Raw genomic sequence first — 12387 nt, 5'->3', positions numbered from 1 at the left:
AAAGTAGCTTTATAGGGAAAATATTATTTTGTTCATAAATATAACACTATATAGCTGGAAATTAAGAAGAAAATGTAAGTTCTGGGTAATTAATAACATTCTACAAACTCTGTTCGAAAAAAGTGTAAAACCACATGATCAAAGAGAAATGTATTGGGATTAAGGAACGGTGGTGGTACGCAGCAGAAACACATTACACCACACCCCTTAGCAGTACAAAAGCCTACTCTAGAATTTAAATGACTACTGTTAACAAAAAGCAAGTCAATATCAAATAAATTTGAATTGTTTTACGCAGTATATACAAAGAAAATAAAAGTGGGTGGAACCCAAGTAGCAAAATAAAATTAATTTGAATGAAATCCTATGCAGGTAGCCAATGCAAAACATAAGTAGTAACACAATATATTTGAAGGAATTCTGCCCATGCTTACAGAAAAACAAATGCTGTATTATTTATAACATTAGTCCCCAGTAAGCTATTAAAAACAAAACAAAACAAAAAACAGAATCTAATGGAATCTTGTATAACAATATCATAGTTGTATAAAAACTTAAAATAATGTAAAAATAAAGTGGAAAAGACTGTAAACATTTTAATCGTTTTACTAAAAAACCTAGAAAATAATCACATTCAAAGTTAAGTAAATTACCAGTCTCAAAATATGAAAACCTGACATCACAGCTAGACTCCAGATGACCCTCCACCAAAGGCATTTATTCTGTTAGGAACTGAGTCATCACTATCTTCAAACAACGAACTGTCAGACTCACTGAGGACATTACTAATTCTATATTTTTAAAGAGATTTTACTTCTTGTTTTAAAGTATGTATTCCATTAGGTTCTAACTCACCCACACATCTCACACCATAACATAACAGTGTCACTTCAAAGTCTTAAGCCTGCATCCACCTGGACACTGTCCGGCATAAACCCTTTGAGTGATGTATTTATTGATAGAGAAATATAACTGACAGTTTGGGCCTCCTGGAATTAGAGCCCGGGGACTCTTCTACTGGCCGATTCTCCAGAGAGTGGTATGGGGTCCTGATAGGAGAACGGGCAACAGAGAGGTTACTCATGTTGGTTATCCATTATCCTGCCTTTATCATACTTTTGATTGCATAATATACATGTTCTTAATTCTTCCTGTCATGACTCTTTACAATTTTTCTACAGAGACCGTATTGGCTGCTCTTGTTTTCTCCAAGTCCTTATTTTCTCAGTTGGTGGTAGGCCAGGATAATGTCCATAGTGATATTTCATCACGTCTATAAAATTAAGCTTTTAAGGTTACAGCAATGCCTCTGTTGCTTTTGATTGACTGGTTAGAGCAGCAAGAAGTTTAAAGCTGAAAATGAAGAGGGAGAATGTAAATTCCTCACCTGATTGCCTGTGTGACCTGTGTCGTATTATTTTTGGTAAGAAAACTATGGTGTCTGTGGCTGTGAACTTTCCATCTACTCTGTGGTATTTGTTGCCATGCTGGGAGGTATCATCTTCACTGTTGTATGTCTGCCCTTTAGTGTACGTGCCTGACAGTCAGGTTTTTTGACTGTGGTATTAGTGCTTGACATTAAGTTTTTGATTGCCATCCATTTCAGAAGACTTCTATCCCGAATAAACATATTGCTAGCTGTATGCACAGCTACCAGCAAAACAACCAGACAAGGAATTAGGCTGTTTCCCTGCCCCTCCGTCCCATGAAGTCCCCTCTTTCAGAAAGCTCTGGGTAACCTAGATAACTGACCATTTGAGTGACCCCATTTTCTCATCCTATTTCCCACTGTTATGCTTTAAGTTAGCCAATGAACTGCGACTCCACAAACCCGTAAATACCCCACTCTCTCCCCACCAAACCTGCTGTGTACCCCTCAGGCTTGCTGGATACCCTCCAAGTCCTGTGAGTAATAAATCTTGTTCCTCAAAGTTCCCTGAAGGTTTCTACTGAACTGTGTCCTGCAGTCGTAACAGGAAGCATGAGGGCTGGTCCAGTAAGAACATGGCCCCTGAGGAGTAACAGCGGCCAGGTGAGGGCCTCAGGCACTTTCAGCTGAGAGCACTGCTGTCAGTCGGCTGAGACCCACACACCGTGGTGTCTGCCGCCATGCCCTGCTGCTGGGAAGCAGTCTCTTCACTGGTCTCTGGTTGCCCAAGGCAGTTAGATGCAAACCATCTTTTTCTTTTGCCTTTGTTAATGCTACTGGTTGCATCTTTGTTTTCTATTGTATTAATTTAAATTTTTTGAAACAATCTCAAAGTTACAGAAAAAGTCTCGAGTGAGGTACAAATAACTATTTTTCTGAACTATTTGAAATTAAATTGGGAACTAGATGTCCCAATACCTGTAGAATGCTAAGTATTTCCTACGACAAGGATATTCTCTTACATAATCGTAATATAACCATCAAAATCAGGAAATTAATAACTGAGACTTTACTACTGTCTAATCCTAGACTCCATTCTAGCTTCACCAGTGTCTCAATAATGTCCTCTGTAGCAAAAGGATCCAGTGAGAACCTTGGGTTGTACTAAGTTGTCATGTCTCTTTGGTCTCTTTCAAAATGGAACTCTTTCCTTGATCCTCCTACATTTGAAGATTACAGGCCAGTAATTTTTTAGAAAGCTCCTCAATTTTGGTTGATCTGATGTTTCCTCTTGATTAGATTCAGATTACGGAGTTCTGGTTGGGTACCACAGAGGTGACGCTGTGTTTTCAATGCACACTACCAAGTGGCACCCAACTGTGCTATGTACTATTACTGATGATACTCACCTTGATCAGCTGCCAGGCTTCTCCATGGTCAAGTTATGCTCTCCACTTTGTGATTAATAAGTACATTGTGGGAGGTACTTTGAAACAATGTACAGTCAATTCTCATTATCGGCGGTAGTTATGTTCTACCAAGTGGCCATGAACACTGAATTAGTGACTATCATAATACTGCTTCTAGAGGAAATACAGAGTTAGGTTCCTGTGTGCGTCTGGTTACAACATTTTGTTTCTTTCTGGTTTTGTTTTTTTGGTCACAACATTTTCATCAACTGATCGATCCACAACTTGCTTTACATGTGTTTCTGTGTAAGGACAACTTACAGACACATTGCTGATTCATTGACACTGACCTCACGGCGATGGTGCTGTAACTCGCGGCTACATGAAGCTTACCTAACACGTACTGTCTCCGTAAGGCACATCATAGCCTGCCTGCACTTCAGAAACACTACACAACGCTCCCTTACTACACTTGCGGCTATTTTAAACAGTAACATCACCAACGAACAGCACAGAGATGTAAAAAAGGCGGCATTACATAGACGGTGAAAAGGAGACACACACACTATCTCCTGTTCCAAAACACCACAGAGTACATTCTGATTTTCTCCTTTTCACATTAGTAATTCCCTTTACAGATAACAAAAAAACCCTAGCTCCCATTATCCTTACTATTATTTACTTATTAGATCACCCCCCTGCTAGTAACCAGTCTTTTGTTGCCATCCTCCTCTTTGCACCCTCTCAGAGACACTCCCCTTACCTTGCTCAACTCTGGCTTCCTGTCCCAGATCAGCCCTCGGGAGAATGCCCATTTTACCACATTCAACAGCCTACACCGCACCACTGCCTGCTCCACAGGACACCTTTCTCACCCGCTGGGTCCCTGCAGCCCCCTATTTCTCCTGCTGAGATGCCTGCATTGTTTAGTACCTCCTCATGTCTTTTGGAGTCAATTATCCCAGAAAGGCTGAAAAGGGGGAAAGACAATGCAAACAATTTTGAGCACTGAATTTTCCATTCATTATCTCTTTATTATTTTTAAGTGTGTTTTAAAAAACATCATTTTGGCCATTTAGATCCTTAAGTTGAGCCAACAATTTTAAAACTTTAAGAAATCAATACGTTGTAGCAGAAGTATGGTATAAATGTCCTTGGACCTTTAAGAAACTCCATTATTTTATATCCTTGGCAATTTTCCTTTAGTTGATAATTCTGCTTGTTTGCAGTAGTCATTGTTTTTATTATTAATAATCACAATTTTTGTGCTCTGTGGATATTAGTCGCAGCAGTAGATTGTATACGCATCTGCTAGTCACCTCTTGGCCTTGTCCAGTAGTCCCCCCCTTATCCGCGGTTTCTCTTTCCACAGGTACCTGCGGTCAACCTCAGTCCAAAATATGAAACAGAAAATTCCAGAAATAAAAAATTCCTAAGTTTTAAATTGTGAGATGAATCTCGCACCGTCCCGCTCCATCCTACCAAGGACTTGAATCATCCCTTTGGTGTATCCACAATGCATACGCGTATGCTACACACTCATCAGTCACTCAGCAGGCATCTCAGTTAGCAGATCAACTGTCATATCGCAGCAGCGCTTGTGTTCAAGCAACCCTTATTTTACTTAATGCCACATTCACATAACTTTTGTCAGTGTATTGTTATAACTGTTTTATTGTATTATTAGTATTGTTGTTAATCACTTACTGTGCCTAATTTATAAATTAAACTTTACCATAGGTACGTATGTATAGGTAAAAACATAATACCTACAGAGTTCAGTACTATCCACGTTTAAGGCATCCACTGGGGGTCATGGAATGTATTCCCCACAGACAAGGGGGATGACTGTATCTGTAATACTGGAATCCAGGCAGGTTTTGGCAGGGTGGTGGAAATGTGCTTTGACGACCAGCAAATACGGGAATGGTTTTTTTAGGATTGTAGGTAAATAGGTAACTTTATGGCTTCAAGATTTTTCTTAATGTTATATTTACAGTAAAAAAAGGAAAAAAGGCCATGATTGCAAATGATATCTTAGTTTCTCTCTCCCACAAAAAAAAAAAAAAAAGAGTTCAGATGATTTCCTTCATGCCATCAGGAATATGTCACTCTTCCTCCACATTCACATCTACATCTATAAAGAACGATTGTTCCTACTCTGTTTTATCTGTAGAGGCTCTAGAATGAGGATAACAGACACATGGCGACATTCCTACTGCCCACACATGACTGTGCCTGGATTGAAGGAGACCTGGAAAGGAAATCCTGACCTGGATCATAAGCTCCTGGAACTAAACATCATGCCTATTTACCATCCTAACTCCATCTCCTGGCTCAGAAGTGAAGGGAGCGAGAAATCCAGGAATAGTACGATACTGGCCAAGTGCTGGACGTGCTGTCCTTTCGTTTCCATCCTCTTTTACAGGCAGCATTCCAGCTGTCCCATTTTTAATTAAAAAAAATTCAGACCCCTCAATTTTGAATCAGACTGTTCTCATCAGAAATTGTAAGGAGACCAGTCACTGATTATTTCTGGCATAGAAGATAACACACTACCTCTGTACTCGGTACACTCGAGTCCATGGAGGCACCAGGGCAAGGATCCGAGCCACCAATTCGATCAGGTCACTAGGAGAATAACTCTTATATCTTCCTGATTTCCACAGCTCATAAAGCCCAGTTCCACGGATCACCAGGGTCGGGTAGAGTTTCAAACCATCAGGACGAAAAGCAGGGTTCTCAAAAAACTCCTGTGAACATAGAGAACAGGAAATGACTTCTCAATTATTTATGCAGAGATTAGCCATGGTGAAGTTTCAAAGCTGGGCCAGCCTCTCACATACCTACCTGGTCCTTAGACTGCCTTTCCTGTCCACCAATGGAGGGGATGCAGACAGGACGGAAAGTCATTGTTTTTATAACCTCTGTAAAAACCGGAGCACAGCACAAGTGTGTGCTGAATTACGAAGCCCTCCTTAATCGAGCCTGTCTACCGCTGCAGTCGCATCTCTTGCCACCCTCACCACCTTGCCTTTCTGCCTCTGCAAACGCACCTTCCTTTGCCTGGAAAAGTTCATCAATTTTTCTTCATCTAGCTAATCTTCAGGCCTCAGCTTGAATGTCAGTTCTTCAGAGGCCTTCCTGACCTTCAAATACAAACTACCTCACTGAAGGAAAAAAAAAAAAAGCCTACTGAATTCTATATTACCACTTTCTTAACATCAGCATACTGACAATTTATTCGATGTCTGCCTTCACCTCTAGACTATATCCTTTACTAATGGAATATACTCAGTTGTTTCAACTTCTAAAAAGTTGTGAGACATCATCATCTGGCCTGTAAAACCTAAAATGTTTGCCATATGGCCCTTTGCAGACAAAGTGTACTGATCCCTGAATATGACTATTTTGTCCTCAGGCCAACTGGCACCATTCCGAACCTGGGATACACACTGTCCATTTGTTATCTGGACACTGAGCAATACATCTAATTCATCTGCTCTGACGTGGTCATTTCCTGTGCTATATCATCCCAGCTGGCTGCCTTATTTCTTTATTTGGGATATAGCAAGGAGACACCAGCCATTCTCCTTTCCATGACTTTGCACTGCTAATTTGTTCTTATCTTGATTTTGCGTGGTAAGTGATGGAAGAATGAAGGGGGACTCATACAGTTCTGTCTCACCCCCACCTGGGATTTAACATCTATACGGCCAGCTACATATTTTGTGAATTGTAAATATGCTTTTTATCTTGTGCTATGTACAGAGCTTTCCATTGTATAACTTGCTTTTCAAAGAGATACAACTATAGACTTGTTTTTCTTTCTCATTGATTTCTGTCATATTCTTAAATGCTGTATTCTTTGTGCACCATTTGGTCTTACAGATATTCTTCTGTAATTGTGTATAATTTTCCCTATGACATTTATATATTAAAGGTTCATCAGGTCTTGAATAAATGTTCTATAGCCATCAACAAAGAGCACGTAAGGCAAGTCATTCTCTACCTAGTTTGAATCCATTGGAACATGGATTTCCGAAAAGTACTTCTGGTACTTATATAATACATTTAGGAGACAGATGGGCTGATATGCTCCTTTTATAAGAATGACGATAGATGAAATTAGTTCTGGACTTCTGGATAAACAGAGAATTAAAATCTGTTTTTCTTTCCCTCCCAAGACATACTAAAACAACAGGAAATAATTTTTTTTAAGGTGTAACTCCAGAAGAACAAAGAACATCAGAGGAGACAGAAGGTGAACAAGTGATGGCAATAAATTTTTGGAAGACAGAAAATAGAAGACTGGTAAATGATTTTGCAAGTGAAGAAAACTGCAAACAAAGTATCTGCAAAATGGGATAGATACCAAAAAAAGGCCGGCTCAGTCACACCCAAGTCCCGGAAAGGCTCATAGACCACAAGTACCAGGAACTAACTGGGCAGGATGGAAGAGAGCACTGGATCAAATCTGTACATGGAGGGCTTTATCCCTCTCACTTCCTACAGGCAGACACCTGCTGTTTGTTCCTTGGAGAAATGGAAAGCTGCTGGACTCTGAGATTCCAGGTACAAAGGAAGTCCTGGGTGAGGATCAAGAGTGAAAACAGGGAGACTAAGTGAAAGCCAGCACACTGACTGGGGACTCTCTGTCCTGCTCCCTGGACACCAACAGCCAATTTCCTGTGACCTTCACACTACCCACCCCCAACCAGGAAGCTGCAGAGTTCACTGCTGGATCAAATGGCCCTAAATAAGAGTACTGAAATTTGGGAATTCCCTAAAGAAAGGAGAGCGTATTACATGAACATCCTTCAGTGAGGCATACCAGCAGGTAGCCACAGAGCTGGCGATCTGGTTTTTCAGCCCCTCGGTTTCAAAGGATGACTTGGTTAAGGATCACCAAAAACTTGGGGAAAGCCAAGAATATAAAGGGCAGACCAAAAAGGACAAAACAAAAAGAAAAAAAAAGGGCAAATATAAAGGGCAAAACAAAAAGAAAAAAAAAGGAACCTGGAGGGAAATTGGGGCATTGCATAAAGAAAAATAAAACTTAAAAAAAAAACACCCAACTATATTAGTCCTTCAGAGAGATAAGAAAAGATGTATTATATCCATAAAACAAGAACATCAAACAGCCAGAATACTATAAGAAAGAACTCTAGGAAATCAAAACTATAACAAAAATGAAAACATTTACTAGAAAGATTGAAAGATAAAGATTAGATAATAATAAGAAAGCAGGAAAGAAAGCAGATGAAAACTAGAAAAGGTAAGAATATTAGATGATTAATCTGGGAGATCCAACATTTGTTTAATAGGAGTTTTAGAACGAGAACACAAAGAATGCAAGGATGAAAATTATCCAGTAGTCAGCCCTTTGTATCTGAGGATTCTGCATTTGTGGATTGAAAATATTTGTAAATAAAAACAAACAAACAAAAACACCATTACATTGTTACTGATATGTACTATGTAGTTAGGCCTATGATGGCTGCATCTGTACTGAACACACAGAGACTCCTTTTTCTTGTCATTATTCCCTAAAAAATATAGTATAACAACTATTTACATAGCATTTACACTGTATTAAGTATTGTAAGTAATCTAGAGATGATTTAAAATACATGAGAGGATGTGTGTAGGTTATATACAAATGCCACACCATTTTATATAATTGATTTGAGCAATTGCGGATTATGTTATCCAGTGGAATTCCTTGAACCAATCCACCAAGGGAGGGTACCAAGGGACCCCTGCAGTACAAAGAAATTTCCCAGATGACAGGGTCCTTCAATATCTAGCACATTTAAAAATTTTTGCTAAGATATACCACTGTGAAATTGCACTACATATGGGATACAGAATTGCCTAAAATATTCCAGAGTGAAAACAAAAGATATACATAATAGGATTAAGAAATAAAAAATATAGGATTAGGAATACGAAGAATATTGTGTTAAAAAAAAACACATAGGTTTATTGGCTATTTGAATAATTCCATGATGTCCTTACCTATAGATGTTCATATAAATTAATATTAAAAATATTCATATCCAATAGAGTAATTGGTCAGAGGACTAAAACACCCAATTCCCAAAAGATGCCTGCAGTGCTATTTACAATATCAAAACTGGTAATATATTTAATTTTAAAAAATTTAGAAAGTGATTACGCGAAGTATTACATATTTATTCAATGGAAATTAAGCAGACATTTGAATATGTTAACATTTTAACAGAGACCAGGCTGTGACATGAATAAATCCTTGTTATAATGTTAAGTGAAAAAGCTACTGACATAATTACCTATCATATATGTAAGTGTGTCTTCTGTGTATATATATGTATAAACCACCTCCCCCCAAAAAGCCTAAACATAGCAAAATCCTGGAAGGGTGTCTGTTGAAATGTTAGGGTTTTGTTTGGTGCTGGGGCTGTGAGCGACTCCTCTTTCTCTACTGTGTTTCTACTATTCTATAATGAGAGAGCATTGTTTTCATAACGAGGAAAAAAATCAACAGTAAATAATCAAAAGAACAGCGAGGGTAGAAGCAGCACACAGAAGCTTTTCAAATGAGCCCGGTTTACGGTAACACTTACTGTGAACTGTTCGATGTCTCTCTCTAGCCCCACATTGGGCAGATCAGGCATCATATGAGACACAACTTTGAAACCAGAATCTTTGGCCAGGTGAAATGACTCACATACTGCTTTCACAGTGTGGCCCCTGAGGAAAGAAAACCCACTACCTGTTACACAAATAAATGGGCAACGTTAACACAAGGAACAGAAGAGACGCTCTCTGAGACATGAAACAAAGAATATGGTTGGGGAAAAGAAATCTCAGGAAGTCATTTTTATATCTCCGCCTCTGAGAACGCCTGGAAGTCAATCATTTTTACTTCTGAGGTCTTTCTCAGAAATTCCCTTATGTACCTACTCAAAGTTCTGACACTAAAATTATTTGGCTGAGCATCATCAGCCAAAATAAGCTTACTAATGTAAATATCTAAGTCCAAAACCAGGATCATGAGCTCAAAACCATGCAGTAACAGCATAGCGTTATGCTCTTTCCTTTTACAATCTTTTGAAATATTTGGGGGTGGGGGGAGGGGGAGACAGAGACAGACAGAGTGAGAGACAGAAAGACAGAGAGAGAGGAGAGAACACACACATGTATATACAAAATAAATTTCACTCTGGTGGATTTTTAAGAGGATTCATTTCACTTAAAAAAAATAAGAGAGAATGATTTAGTGACAAGGCAGCATCATTTGGGGGCAACTGGATAAATCATTCCAACATTCTAGCGCCCCATTCATGCAGGAAGCAAGCCCTAATAAGAGTCTGTGGCTCCTGAAGACTGAAGCGCTGTGTCAGTCCTTTCACCAAGATGTTCCCACTCACCACAAAAGCCACCCTAGAAACCACGGACTTCATCCCGCTCTCTCTGGATGCTAGTGACGTCCTAGGTGAGAGGACTAGGCCTCTCTCCTGACACCACGCCCAAATATCAGGACTCTACGGTGTCACTGTACACTACAGCACTCACTAGGACAGGTGGTTAGTCACATGTCTATTTAATTAAAATGAAAAATTCAGTTCCTCAGTTGTACTATCATATCGGACAGTGCAGGTATAAAACATTTCAATCATCGCAGAATGTTCTGTTGGACAGACAGCCTTGCTCTAAAGCAACCTTCAACAGGTTGTCCTGCGAGTTACCTAAAACCCAGTGTATCTAAAATGAAACTCATCTTCCCCCTAAGCCCCTCTAATTCCCATTCTCTCTTACCCTCATTCCCACTCAGCCACCAAACGCTGTCATTCCCTTCTTTTCAGGACATCATTTCTTGCTTAAATTACTGCAACAGCCTCTGAACTGGTCTTCCTTCTAGCTCATTCTTCTTAATCCAGCTCCATACTGTGATCCCCATAAAGTGCTCTTTCTAAAATGGAGATATGCTCGTATCACAACCTAGCTTCCAGCTTGTCCTTGGATTAAAGCCCTAACTCCTTGGGCTGACTTCTGAGCTTGGTCTGCCTACCTCTTCAGCCTCACCTCTTACCACCCTCCTACCTACCTCAGGCTCTACCCTCTCATCAAAGGAAACCACTCCAATTCCCGAAATGTGCTTGCTGTGTGCTCCCATCCTCAGCAGTTTCGTATTTTTCTTTCTGCCTGAAACAATTTTCCTCTCCCCCCACCTAACTCGTATGCGTCCTGTAAGTTAGATGTTATTTTCTTCAAAAAGCTTCCTTGACTTTCGAGAGACACTTTTCACCCCCAGGTACCTCTGTCGCACAGCCCTTGATTACGGGGTCCTGGTTCGCGTCTTCCCCTACCAGAAAGCATTCTGTTTAGGTTCATCTTTCTCAGGCCTGATACCCATCAGCTTCTTCCCTGTGCTCAAAAAATATTCAGTAGGTCTCTGCCACCTAAAGGAAAGACTCCCCTCTCCTTAGCCTGGCATGCTTCTTGGCTGGGTCTCAGATGGTGACCGTGGATGTTTCCCTTTACTTCCCTCTCCTCGCACAACCCCAATCATGTCTACCCAAATCCTATCAAAGCAAGTAGCCTTTAAGGTCCGACTCAGCACCCAGCTACGCCCTGAAGCCTGCCTTGACCATCTAGGTCAGGGATCTCTGCTGCCTAATAAACTCCTGAAGTCTGTTGTTTTTCACTAATTTACCAGTTAATCATAAAGTTCCTTATACAGCTAACCTTTTGTGTGTATCTTTTCTCCTCAACTCAGTGATATATTTCTAGAAGGAAGAGAACTTCACATGGCTCTATCGACCCCAATTTCTTTCCTTCCTTACATGCCCAGATTTCTCAAAGTTTATACCCACTGCCTCAGCCTTGCTCTCTACCCTGCCAACTGGCATCGCTTCACAAAAACTAATGTCTTCAATCTCACCCTGACTCTCTTCTTGTTCAAACCCTTTTCTTTGTTCCCATTCTTCTTTGCCTTCTCTCCTGTTTTAAGCTACTGACCATGAGCCTTGCCTTCGGCTTTCCATCTGGAAAAGGCTGTTTATGACAAGACTAGAAGAGATATGAGCGTGTTTATAGGTTACTGGAGAAGAGCCAGTCAAGACAGACTGAAAATCAAGGAAAGAGGATAGAAGTAAGAGCACAGAGAGAAGAATGACTCTGAAAGGAGGAATACCTATATTTCTCTAAGAGTGGTAGTACGGAAGGAAAAATGACTATGAAGATATAATTGGTGGGAGTAGAGGAAGGCTTGTGCAAGATAATTTTACCTGTTGGTATCTCTGGCCACGTCTTCGTAGACACTCTGTACGCCAATCTCCAGCCTTGTACAGCCATAGGTCAACATGTCACTTAAATGCCGCTTCATGCAATAATCAGGTCTAGTCTCAATAGTAATTCCAATACACTTTGTGAGGCTCCTCTCAGAATACCTGTAGAGAAAATCTGAAAGTGAACAACCTGCCAGTTTGGGGGTATTTGCTCCCATTTAAAGAACTGTCCCCTCTTTGCCCTCCCAGTGTAAGACAGTGGTTAAGAGCACGGGCTCCAGAGCCAGACTGTCTGAGTTCAAATCCTGGCTCCGCTACTTCCTAACTACACAAA

General features: G+C 40.2%; 1 protein-coding gene across 1 annotated transcript in view; it reads right to left on the bottom strand.

Moving 5' to 3' along the window:
- ELP3 (elongator acetyltransferase complex subunit 3) overlaps positions 1 to 12387 on the bottom strand; it is a 78339-nt gene that overhangs the window by 31865 nt on the left and 34087 nt on the right. Inside the window, 3 exon segments of the mRNA XM_033134628.1 lie at positions 5338 to 5531; positions 9387 to 9513; positions 12054 to 12215. Of these exon segments, the coding sequence (XP_032990519.1) occupies positions 5338 to 5531; positions 9387 to 9513; positions 12054 to 12215 (483 nt within the window).

The sequence above is a fragment of the Rhinolophus ferrumequinum genome, chromosome 18 (assembly GCF_004115265.2).
Source record: "Rhinolophus ferrumequinum isolate MPI-CBG mRhiFer1 chromosome 18, mRhiFer1_v1.p, whole genome shotgun sequence".
NCBI classification, from domain to species: Eukaryota; Metazoa; Chordata; class Mammalia; order Chiroptera; family Rhinolophidae; genus Rhinolophus; species Rhinolophus ferrumequinum.
Note: the sequence above shows the minus strand (reverse complement) of the source record. Positions and strands in the feature narration are given on the sequence as shown.